This window comes from Leptonychotes weddellii, chromosome 1 (genome assembly GCF_054177405.1).
Source record: "Leptonychotes weddellii isolate Sample4059 chromosome 1, ASM5417740v2, whole genome shotgun sequence".
Taxonomy (NCBI): domain Eukaryota; kingdom Metazoa; phylum Chordata; class Mammalia; order Carnivora; family Phocidae; genus Leptonychotes; species Leptonychotes weddellii.
Genome location: NC_138369.1, coordinates 15,816,099 through 15,828,857, shown reverse-complemented (window position 1 = coordinate 15,828,857; position 12,759 = coordinate 15,816,099). Strand labels below are relative to the sequence as shown.

The 12,759-nt window shown below is 38.8% G+C and overlaps 1 protein-coding gene across 5 annotated transcripts in view; it reads right to left on the bottom strand.

Annotated features, from left to right (window-relative positions):
* Positions 1–12,505, bottom strand: part of RBM6 (RNA binding motif protein 6) — a 78,797-nt gene extending 66,292 nt beyond the window's left edge. The window contains exons 1-3 of one of the 5 annotated variants that reach the window (XM_081818026.1): positions 9,308–12,505; positions 7,798–7,887; positions 6,316–6,385 (exon numbers count right to left, since the gene is read on the bottom strand). In XM_081818026.1, the coding sequence (XP_081674152.1) occupies positions 6,316–6,385; positions 7,798–7,887; positions 9,308–10,234 (1,087 nt within the window). In that variant the 5' untranslated portion in view covers positions 10,235–12,505. Of the gene's footprint in view, positions 1–6,315; positions 6,386–7,797; positions 7,888–9,307 lie in introns of those variants that run through there. The other 4 variants (XM_081818030.1, XM_081818020.1, XM_081818039.1 and 1 more) reach the window with 4 other exon arrangements.
* Positions 12,506–12,759: the final 254 nt, after the last annotated feature.

Sequence of the window (12,759 nt, the reverse complement as noted above, 5' to 3'; positions counted from 1 at the left end):
TTTTTAAAGATTTTATTTATTTATTTGAGACAGAGAGAATGAGAGACAGAGAGCATGAGAGGGAGGAGGGTCAGAGGGAGAAGCAGACTCCCCGCCGAGCAGGGAGCCCGATGCGGGACTCGATCCCGGGACTCCAGGATCATGACCTGAGCCGAAGGCAGTCGCTTAACCAACTGAGCCACCCAGGCGCCCCGAGAGTTACAGATGCTTAATCGACTGAGCCACCCAGGTGCCCCAAGACATTCTTATTTTCAAAGCTTTTTCATCTTTGCTTAAGGCTCCCCTGTAAACATCCTCCCTAAATGTGGTACCAAACCTAGTAAGACTCCTGGATGAAAACACCTGCAGTTTTAGAAATGTGACAAGTAAATGTGATACTTTCTGATTAGCCTATGGTCAGTTTTCCCCTAAGACCTAAAAATATCTGTCTATTCTATAAATGCCAAAAATACTGCAAAAAAATGTGTATTTGCATTTTTCCAACTCTATTTTTTCTAAATGAGGTTAAGCTATTGTGTCTTCAGCTACTCCATTTGGAATACCATAAACTACACATCTTTTTTTTTTTTTTTAAAGATTTTATTTATTTATTCATGAGAGACAGAAACAGAGGGAGAAGCAGGCTCCCAAGGAGCGGGAAGCCCGATGCAGGACTCGATCCCAGGACCCTGGGATCATGACCTGAGCCGAAGGCAGACGCTTAACCATCTGAGCCACCCAGGCGCCCTAAACTACACATCTTGTATCATCAGTGTCAATCCATTTCACAATGGATTTCTGCCCCTAAAGTGACAGATTCTCTCTGGGTTTTTCTTCTTTTCTTAAAACTTCTATTTTATCAACATGGTGGTAAAAACCATTTCAACTGTGAAAAATGAAAGGATATGATATGATATAAGCCTGTTACCCAGGGCCACAGAAAAAGTGCCCATTCATTATATGAACGCTGCCAGACTCAATGCAAGATACTCCTTCTTCCTAACACCACCTCCATTAGCCTTCTAACTTTGCTATGCTAATTAATAAAACAGTTCTGTAATAATTCTGTAACACTTCAGTCACTATGGAGAATTACTTTCTATGTTTGAGACTTTTAGGAAACATAATCCAGAAACTGTATTATTTTTGCTTAAATAATACAAATTCCTTTGGAAAAAGCATCATAGCAAGCTTGTATACTGGATAGCATGTAAATCCATCTAAAAACCAAGAACAATTCTGTCTGTATTCATAAGTTACAGATACACTTTGGGATACCTGGGTGGCTTAGTCGGTTGGGCTCTGCCTTTAGCTCGGGTGGTGATCCCAGGGTCCTGGGATCAAGCCCCACGTCAGGCTCCCTGCTCAATGGGGAGTCTGCTTCTCCCTCTGTCTCTCCCTCCCCCTGCTTCGGGGCTCGTGCTCTCTCTCAAATAAATAAAATCTTTTAAAAAATGGTATTAAAGTTACAGAAACACTTTGAGAATGAGAACATCTACCACCATTCCAAGATCTCTGGAGGAAATATGCTACATAAACAGAAAGTACAACTAAGGGCATAAAATAGCATCAACCCTACTCTAGCTCCTGCCCCAGCTCAGTACAGCAGAACTGGTATCAGGTAGGCAAGGCAGGTGTTTGCCATGGGCTCCTAAAGCACATAAGCATTAGCCTTTTTGACTTAAAGAATGTCCACCTGCTTGCTAAGTCTCTTTTAAACTGTGCCAAAAAGTTCTAGAATAAAGAATATAATTAATCTAATGCAGTGGTTCTCACAATTCAGGGCACATCAAAATCACGTGGACGACTTGTTAAAGCAAAGAAGGCTGGGCTTTGCCCCCAGAGTTTACGATCTGGTAGGTCTAAAGTGAGGCCTGAGAATTTGTATTTCTTTTTTTCCTTTTTCTTTCTTTCTTTTTTTTTTTTTTTTTTGTCGGGGAATGGGGGGAGAGAGCACAGCAGGGGAAGCAGTAGGCAGAGGGAGAAGCAGGCTCCCCACTGAGCAAGGAGCCCGATGTGGTACTCGATCCCAGGACCCTGGGATCATGACCCAAGCTGAAGGCCAAGGCTTAACCGACTGAGCCACCCAGGCATCCCAAGAATTTATATTTCTAACAAGGTCTGAGGTAGTGCTGACACTGCTGGTCCAGAACCCACTCTGAGAACCACTGTTCTATTGTTCACAGAAGCTGTTCATTGTAGTTTTTATCTTGCAAGAATTCTGATCACTTAACAATAAAATACATCAGTTGTACTGTCAGTTTTTCAACTTTTTATTGAAAATCATTTCCAAGTTACAAAAAGTTGCAAGAATAATAGCACAAAGAACACACGCATGGACCTGTTACCCAGATTCAGCTACTGATATATTTTGTCATATCTATTGTATCATTACTCTCTTCCTCCCCTGTCTATATACATCAAATATTTTTCCCTAAATCACATGAGAGAAAAAAAGCATGCACCATGGTCCTCCACCCGTAAAAACCTCAGTTGTATTTCCTAATAAGCATGTTCTCTTATATAAACACAGTAGTTACCAATTTCAGTGAATTTAACATCGATACACCACTATCACAATCCATACAGAGAATAGTTCCATTGTGCCCAAAATTCCCTCATGCTTCCACTTTACAGTCGACTCCTTCCCCAACACCCTGGCAACAACTATTTTCTATTCCTATCATTTTGCTTTTTCCAGAACGTCACAGAAATGGAATCATATAGTCTGTAGTTCTTTTAAAAATTATGATCAAATACACATAACATAAAATACACCATTTAACCATTTTAAAGTGTGCAATTCAGTGGCATTTAAATACATTCACAATGTTATGCAACCATCCCCACTATCTGGTTCCAGAATATTTTTATCACCCCAAAAAGGAAACCTTATACCCATTAAGCAGTTACTCCCCATTTCCCCGTTCTCCAGCCCCGGCAACAACCAAGCTACCCAATCTGCTTTCTTCTTCTATGGAGATGCCTATTCTGGATATCTTATATAAATGGGATCATACAATATGTGCTCTTTTGTGCCTGGCTTCTTTCACTCAGCACAATGTTTTCAAGATTCATCCAAGTTATAAGCATGTACCAGTATTGCATTCCTTTTTATGGTAATGTGTAGCCTTTTCAGTCTGGTTTCTTTTACTCAGCATAATACCTGAGATTCCTCCATGTTGTTACGTACATGTGTAGTTTCGTTGTTTTTATTGCTGAGTAGTATTCCATTGTATGTACATACCAAAGTTTGTTCATTTGGTCACCAAAAGACATTTCACTCTTGATACTTCTCCCAGGAATGTAATCATTTTACTCAAGGAATTTACAATTAATGGGGTTATAATATATTTGCAAATGGCAAAAGAAAACTCAAATATATACAACATATGTAGATTCATAATTCCTTTTCTGCGATTCCAAAATCCCTTAAATAGTAAATTGTTTGGTAAATTTTCAAATCATCTGAAGTCATTTGGAGACAAATCCTGACCTGTAGTATACTGAGTCTCTTTACAGTCTTTATTTAGTCCTCTTAGTGAGAATATTCATATATTTTGCTGCAGAAGTATTATTATGACTGATATACATCCCACTGGGGGATATAATTCATATATGATCTAGGTACCGCATTACCTTTCTGTATTCAGAAAAAGTCATAAACTTATTTGACCCCACAGATTTTGGATAAAAGTTGTGGCCCTGTACTCACACAGCTCTAAGTGAAACAAAAATTAAATCAATGTAAATTACTAGAGTCAATGAACAGGCATTAATCTTTTCTCTCCATTACAGACTGGCTCCCCATTACACCAACTAAAACTCTGCCCTACAATCCCCTTCTTATGAGCAATGCCCATCCTGCATGGTCTCTGCAGGTTATCACAAGCCTAAGGAAACAGACTGCCATTTATAAAAGTCACCTCTTCCACTAAAATACACATAGAGTCTTTTAACAAGCAAATGTTAAAAACATTCTTAAAATATCTGATTGCTCCAAGGCGTATTCTTCAGCAGATGTAAGGCTGCACTGCTCTGAAACCTAAATGACCCTTTAATGTTCCTCACCTGAGAGGAGAACGCAGCTGCTCTCCATACACATCACAGACACTTACTCGTTCCATGCATACTGGGAACCCAGCAGTGCCAGGGAGAGTGGTAAGCATGGGGGTAGCAGGAGGGAACAAGATAGACAAGGCTCCCACTGTCATGGATCTAACTCTCTGGGAGGAATAAGACACAAAACCACTGAGAAAATATCAAAATGATCGATCCTATGACAACAAACCAGGATATGATGAAAAACAATCAAGGAGTGATTTTGGATTGGATGGTAAGGTAAGGCCTTGAGAGGTGAAACTGAAGCCAAGAACTAAATCCCAGAAGACAAGTGAGGATCAGAGGGAAGAACAGTGCAAGGGCCTTGAGAGAGAAAGAAGTCTGTATTGGTTAAGCCTACAGAAAGGCTCAGTGTGGCTAGAGCATATAAGAAAGGTGGAGAGCAGTACGGGATGAGGTCAAATAGCCAAGGGCCAGGTCATGCAGGATTCCGTAAGTCAGAACAAAGAATTGCGAATTTCTTCCAAATGAGATGGAAGACCATTAGAGGATTTTAGGCATGGCAGTAACATGATCTGACGGATATCTTCAAAAGTTCATTCTATTTGCCATGAAGAGACGGGTAAGATGGGACTGGTAATCCAATTCTCTCATTAAAAAAAGAACCATGTATACATATTTAATGCACTGTCACTTCATATAATAAAATGCCAAGGAAAGATTATATCTCCTGAAAGGTGATTTTTTTTTTTTTTTTAACGACTGTCTTGATGATTTCACGTGAGTATCAATGTCTTTGGTCTGCCAATTATGTTTCTAATAGCTACTAGAGCAAGTAAATTTAAGAACTTCTTCTATGGACCTTATACATTAAGTATTGCTCTGCTAATAAATCTGACAATAGAAAGTCAATGAGTACTAAAGAAATGAAGAGTTTAAGTTGCTATTTGAACATCAAAACATCTCTACTTTCCTTAATATACTAATATTTAATAAAAACACAGTTCATGAAACAAGACCAAAGTTGAGGTTACTGCCGTCAGTTAAAAAGTAACTGCAGCCTATAAATTCTATTTTAGTTCCTAAAGATAACAGTAAATCTAGAAAGCATGTACAAGACATGCAAAACAAAAAAAAAAGACACGAATGTCTAAGAACAACATAACTACTCTTGTGTTTCCACAAATTCAGAATTGATGCTTTTAAAAAAAAAAATAGCTTTCTGAAAAATAATGTTTCTGAGTTTATTCTCAAATTACAGAAAAAAATATTTCTGGACTTGACAAAAATACCAAATTATTTCAAGCACAAAAATTTATCTCTATGGATAGTTTCCCTCTGCAGAACCAAACTGAAGCAGCAGTTATCTAGTTAACACAAAGAAATTTATCCCATGGTAAACTATTTAGAAGTAAACTATATCCTCAAAAATATAGCATACTCTTATTTGAAAAGTTCTTTACTTTGGATTACTAAAATTCTAAGTTCTGTGAACAGATTATCTACTTTCTTCAATTTAAAATTCTGCAAAAGAGATCACTTAAAGATTACCTTCATTTTTAAACCACTTCATATTATGTAAACTAAAGTATCAGTCAATATCTTGAGTGCCTAGCATTTCACTTCCACTTTTTTCGTAGTAAGATTTGAAGGAACTGACTGAACATGATACACTAAAACACTGAGACGATATTATGAAAAGTTTAATCTGCAGTTCAGACCACAGAGCGAGGTCAAAGAGAAAGCTCCTCTGGATCTATTCATGGGTTTCAACAAAACAGCTGTTGCAGGGCTTCATTCTCAGAGCAAGACTGAAAATTCAAGAAACCACTAATTTGCACAATTTGTAAATTTCACGCTGAAGCAATGAAATGTAAATTTTTAAACATAGTAAGTTTATTAAATCCTAATAGGCTCAAACATAAACACTCCACCACGATGAAGAACATATATAGCAAGTTTAATGATTATATAAAATATATTCAGGGATAAATGCTACAACACTAACTTTATATCTTAAATGCTGCAACACTCACTTTGTATTTCATAGGCACCCAGAAGAACTGGAACATGCATCCTCATCGCCCAAGTGTGGACAAACAGCCACAAAGAACCCAGCTAAGACTAAAGTTGGCTGTTATTTGAAGGCATCAACAGGAGGCTTCTGGAAATCTTAACTGTGGTTTCTTAAAAAAAACTTTAAGTAGCACATGATGCAGAAATCTGACAAAGACCCTTCCTAACCCAAGGCCATATTCACGTCCAGAAACTCACCTGTGTTATACTCCTTTAACTCCAAGTCCTTTACAGGCATGCCATCAGGAGTCCGAAAGGCATTAAGAATCTGCAAGCACATGGTGTATACACGAATGATGCAAATCATTACCAAATACTGAATATTTAATTTTCCCTACTGGTTTTTATTCTACGTAATTTAAAGCTATCATTACTTTATCAAGGCAAAATTAACCCATATACACTCTAGGCATTCAAAACTGTTAATGAGTAGAAAATAATTATTCAAAAATTCCTACGTATATAAAAAAGGCAGAAGAACATAACCATCAAGAACCCAAGCTCTGAAATCAGACTGCCTACATTCCAAGCCTCTCTTGAGTGTTTTCAGTACTCAGTTTCTCATCCATTAAACTTAAGATGATGCCCTGGGGGCACCTGGGTGGCTCAGTCGTTAAGCGTCTGCCTTCCGCTCAGGTCATGATCCCGGGGTCCTGGGATCGAGTCCCACATCGGGCTCCCTGCTCGGCGAGAAGCCTGCTTCTCCCTCTCCCATTCCCCCTGCTTGTGTTACTGCTCTCGCTATCTCTCTCTCTGTCAAATAAATAAATAAAATATTTAAAAAAAAAAAAAAAAGATGATGCCCTGGGCTCATGCCAGTCCAGGGCCATGGCACTTAACTCGCTCAGCCTGGTCAGTTCTTTTCCTCATCTTCAGATGGACTGTTCTCCCGCAGCATTCAGGCCTGGGCTCAAATGTCATTTCCTTAGTGATGCCTTCCCCTCACTAACCAATTGAAAATAGCCCCTACCCCAGTTATGCTCAACACCTTTACTTTGGTTTCCTTTAGAGCATTTATCACTGCCTGAAATTGTTTCTTTGTTTACCTTTTTATTATCCATGGAGGCAGTGACTATCACTGCTATATCACTGCTATATCATGGTTAGTGCTTTGTATTTGGAGGGAATAAATAAAGAACACCTATTCATAGGATACTGTGATAATTAATGAACTAATGCTTGTAAGCATCACATAATGCCTGGCACAGAGTAAGCACAGTTTGTTCTTCCGATTATAATAGCCTGACCAGATTCTCCTATTAAGTTCAGCCATAATTTACTCAGCCAGTCCTTTAACACTGAAGAGTTATGCAGCTCCCAGGTTTTACTACTGTAAATAAACTGCATCTTTATGTATGTAATCCAATCCTCCCTTTTGGAGTATGCCCTAAAAGATGATTATCAGGTCTGAGAACAGCAATCATAAACCTCATGTCAGTGAGTGAATGTGTAACTGCTGAAATCTAAGTAAGTTCTGTGGATTGTACCAAAACCAATTTGCTGGTTTAGCTATTGTACTATAGTAATACAAGATGTTAACATTGCAGGAAGGACACCCAATATGTCCCTGTATATTTCCTTGCACGTTCCTATGACTCTATTAATTTCTCAAAATAAAAAGTAAAAATAATTTTTTTAATGGACAAAAAAAGGAAAAAGAAAAAGAAACAAGAGCCTTACCTCTTCTTTTGTGGCATTTTCAGGCACCCCACTTAATCGAATAAGCTTGCTTGGTTTTTCCTCATTTGGACCAGTCCTATAATCTTGATCCTTGAATCCAGAATAAAAGATTATTTCAGAAATAAAAATATGTTAGTGTGCAGATGAAAGTGAAGGTGAAATACAGGTTCTCAGGATCAAATATCAAAATCATTTGCATCATATTAAGATATAAAAAATTATAATTCTCTATTTTTCTGAGTTCCAAAATTTGATTTCCAATCATTAGCATGAAAGTGTGCTATATAATCAAGGCTCATTGAAGAGTCTTGAAATAGTAAAGCAGAACATTAAGAGAAACAGTACTGAATAGGACTTATAATCAGGAAAAAAAACCTAACATATTCTCAAAAATATTTTTCACATAAAATAAATGTATAATTTTCTTTTCCTGAATGAGAAAATAGAAAAAAAAATTTAATCAGGTGCCATTCATCAAAGATGTCAACTATAAATAAATTTCAGAACAAAATCAAAAGGTGTCATCTGACCATACAACAGTACAATTCAGAGAATTCTGCATTCTCCATATTCATAGAAGCCTCAACTCCAACATCCTCTTTTACTCTTTAAAGTGTCCTGATCTGAACAATAAATTATATAGTCAATCACCTCTAACATTCTCAAAATTCATTACTTGGTTAACATGTCTTAAGATTACTGTCCAAAATAACAGAAACCTGGGTAGAGATGAGGAAAACCTATTTCAAAAGATAATATTTGCATTAACCAACTGCAAACTTAATTATTCTCACTTAAATTATATATACAATAGAGTATATATTATATATATTGAAATTCAACATTTAAGTCAATTAAGTTACCTGTAAGAAGATACTTGAAACATTAACATCACCTCCGCATGACTAGGGAAAGACTCCTAGGTATTCTGTATATCCTAAACGAGTTTCAGAAAATGCACCTACTGGCTGGCTCAGTCAGAAGAGCCTGCGACTCTTGATCTCGGGGTCATGAATTCGAGTCCCACACTGGGTGTAGAGATTACTTAAATAAATAAAAACTTAAAAAGAAAAAAATGTACCCTAATAGCCACAAGGCCTAACAAGAATTGAAAGAACCAACTCCCAAAGACATACTTTCTAACTAAATTATCCCAAGGCATTTAAATCAACAGCATAAACAAAATAATGAAGAGAGACACACCAAAAGTATGAACTGAGCTGAGAACCACTGCTCTAGAGATGTACATTCCATTCTTGAATATACATTTTTTTTTAAGATTTTATTTTTAAAAGTAATCTCTACACCCAACATGGAGCTGACACTTAGAACCCCGAGATCTAGAGTCGCATGCTCTGCTGACTGAGCCAGCCAGGTGCCCCCATTTTGTTTTTTAATGGTTATAGAAGGAGAGACCCAGGACCACGGATCCTGGACTCTACACTTTATCCTTCAGAAAAGCCTTATGATTCAACAACAAACAGAAAAGCAATCTACTCTGTTAACACACCTGAAGGTCCCGTTGGGCGTCTCGGGAAGTTTTGCCCTCTGGAAAAGACTTGCTCTGGCCATAGCCAAATATCTGGCTTCCCGGCAGCCTGTGATCCACATCACGGTACTCCATGCTTCTGTAATCAGTGTCTTCCCGGCCAAGAAAGTCCAGACCACCTTCTTCTTTAAACACACCAGCATCTGAACTCTGTTGTTCACCTCCAGAAAGCTGTGACTTGTCTTGGTCTTGAAGTGGACTTTGGCTGTTTTGAAAGTCCGATGCAGACTCATGTTCAAAGGCTACATCTTGTTTTTCTCCTTCTCTTGTTTCTGAATGTTCAAATTCTCCCTTCTGAATGCCAAAAGCAGGCCTTTCTGTTGTATGGTCATGTGTGGATTCTTCTCTCTTGTTCACGTTCATTCCAGAATGTTCTTTATCTTGTGTAGAGGGTTGTATGTAATCCAAAATATTTGGATCCACAGAGGGCATCTCCCTATCTTTAAACTCCATACAAGGTCCCACCTCTCTGCTCCTAAAATCCTGATCAGTCCTGGACCGATGTCTACCTCTGAAATCTGAATGTGGCGTATCCCTGTCCCTAAAGTCTAGATCACTAGTACCTGAACCTCGGCCTCTAAAGTCCACCTGTGTTCCATCTTTGTCCCTGAAGTCCAAATCAGACACATCTCTATTCCTAAAGTCAGAACGGGACTGATCTCTGGCCCTGAAATCCAAATCTGATAAATCTCTTCCCCTAAAATCTGTGTGGGATCCATCCCGGCCTCTAAAATCTAAATCATAAGTGCCCCGGCCCCTGAAGTCAGATGAAGGAGCATCCCTACCTCTGAAATCAACGGTGTGAACTTCCCTGTCTCTGTAGTTCATGTGAGATGTCTCCCTACCTCTATAATCCATAGAAGTACCATCTCCACCCCTATAGTCCATAGGTGGTCCTTCTCTATCCCGAAAATCCCCAGAATGTATGTCCCTACCCCTGAAGTCCAACTGTGATGAATCTCTGCTCTGGAAATCAGAAGATGAAAAATCTCCCCCCCTGAAATCATGTCCAGGTCCCTCCCCTCCTCGATAGTCACCATGTGGTCCGTCTCTAGCTCCATAGCTGAAAGAATGCTCCTCTACATTTGCAAAGGGAGGCCCCGAATGCCCCTGGAAATCAAAGGGAAGTGAATCTCTGCCAGGAAAGTTGCCAGAGTGTCTCTCTTGAGCATGACTCTTAAGGGGAGGAGGAGGATAATCCCTGTTCCACCCGGGAGCAAACCTTTCTTCTTGGCTCCCACTGTAGAAACAAAGACAGTGTTATTCATATTGTCCAGAGAGTTTGAAATCTACACACCAGCATATTCTTCTCTAATCACAGCACATTCTTCTGTAAACACTTTTTTTTTTTTTTGGCAGAGTTCTGTAACAAGGTCCTAGATCTGCAGAAAACAGCAATGTTTTGCTATTTTAAGACGAAGTGGCGGAGTAAACTTTTATGTTCCCATTTCAGAACACGAGGAAAGTCAACACAAGGTTTTCAACATGACTGCTGCAGAAAAAGCTTTCACCCAGTCCTGCAACAGGGAAAATCCGCAACACCAGATAAGCTAGCAATGGTGACACACTACAAAAATTTCCATTTCCTACAGCCAGGGAACTTAGAATTCCAAGATCAACATGATGATTCCTATACATCAAATAAATCAATGCACCATAAATGTATTACAGTAAATTTCAGGAGGTGTCTTTCTCATTTCTGCATACAGCAATGATAACATCTCAAAATATGTGATTACAGCTACAGCATGGACACCACCCAGATTGGAATGGATGCACGCCCAAAATGAAGGAACACTGGCTGTAAATCACTTGTGGAGCACACAAGTGTACACCAGCTGAGCATCAGCCCTGGCTGCATCTAAAATCCAGTTCTACAGTGGATCCACCTAGAAGCACTCTCACCTGGGTCCTATTATTTTAACTACCCAAGAGTATCACAAAAGGCAGCATGAATCATGCCACAAAGCATATGTACATCAACCTAGCCAAGTAACAGTATCTAGGAGCTTAATGCTGAAAGGGACCTAGAGAGAGCATTAGGCCTTCAAGTATTATCTCCAGGTCCCAAATGAAGCAGCTGATATTCTAGATTCTAATGCCTCATGCTAGTTTTTCATAGTAATAAAATATATTTAAAAATAAGCAAAATATTAAATTCACATTCTCAGTTTACAAAACTCAAGAGATAAATGAGAACTGGCCTAGTCTTTCATTCTACCCAATTCTTCCCTTTGCCTAGCCTTCAGACCATTTACATGCTTAGGCTTTGGTAAAAGGGAATTTAAGTAGGCAATTAGATACCTAGGATCCTGAGCTTGAGGGTGAGGGGAAGGTACAAAAAAGAAAAACATGAAATGATCTAAAGGGTTATCTGCTATTTTAGCAGTAAAACAAAAGTATTAGGAAATCAAGTCCAACTCAGTTCTCTCCTACCAGAATATACAGGATCTATTTTATGACCCTCTGAGCACAGACTACACCACCAGAGAAAGACTCAAAGGACAACTGATTCTGGGTCACTCAGTTCAGGAGAAAGAGTTACAAGGCCAAACCCGTTCTTAAAGTAATAGGACCTTAACAACAGTAACCTGAACATTAGAATGATGCATATTTAATGGATTTTCAGAACATGATGACTTCCATTAGTTCCCATTAACGTTAGTTATGTCTATATGGTTCATCATAAGAGGAGAAAGTTTAAACATTCTTCATAAGTAATACAGTTTTGCACTAAAATTAAGACATTACCACTAACTCTAGTGTCTCCCATATTTAAAATCATCAAATCCCAATAGTCAGCTTGCAGGACGACTTAAGCCTCAGCAAACACTCATGGGTACTGAGGCATCTAAACCTACATGTTTTCTGACCAGAATGTTTCTAACACTGTCTTTGAATACTGCCCTAAAGATTATCTTAACCCTCTTAAGTTGGGAAGATCAAATAGATCAAGAGTAACTTACTGTACTAGGGTTCTTAGAACTGTATTTTATGCAGACTATTCAAGAAACAGTTCTATTAAGAGAAAATAGCAGTGACTATGAAAATCATTTTCAGGGGCGCCTGGGTGGCTCAGGTGTTAGGCGTCTGCCTTCGGCTCAGTTCATGATCCCAGGGTCCTGGGATCGAGCCCCACATTGGGCTCCCTGCTTGGCGGGAAGCCTGCTTCTCCCTCTCCCACTCCCCCTGTTTGTGTTCCTGCTCTTGCTATCTCTCTCTCTATCAAATAAATAAATAAAATCTTAAAAAAAAAAAAAGAAAAAGAAAATCATTTTCAACCAAATAAAGTAAAATATAAGAAGCTGATAAAATGTGGGGTGCTTGGGTGGCTCAGTCGTTAAGCGTCTGCCTTCGGCTCAGGTCATGATCTCAGGGTCCTGGGATTGAGCCCACATCGGGCTCCCTGCTCC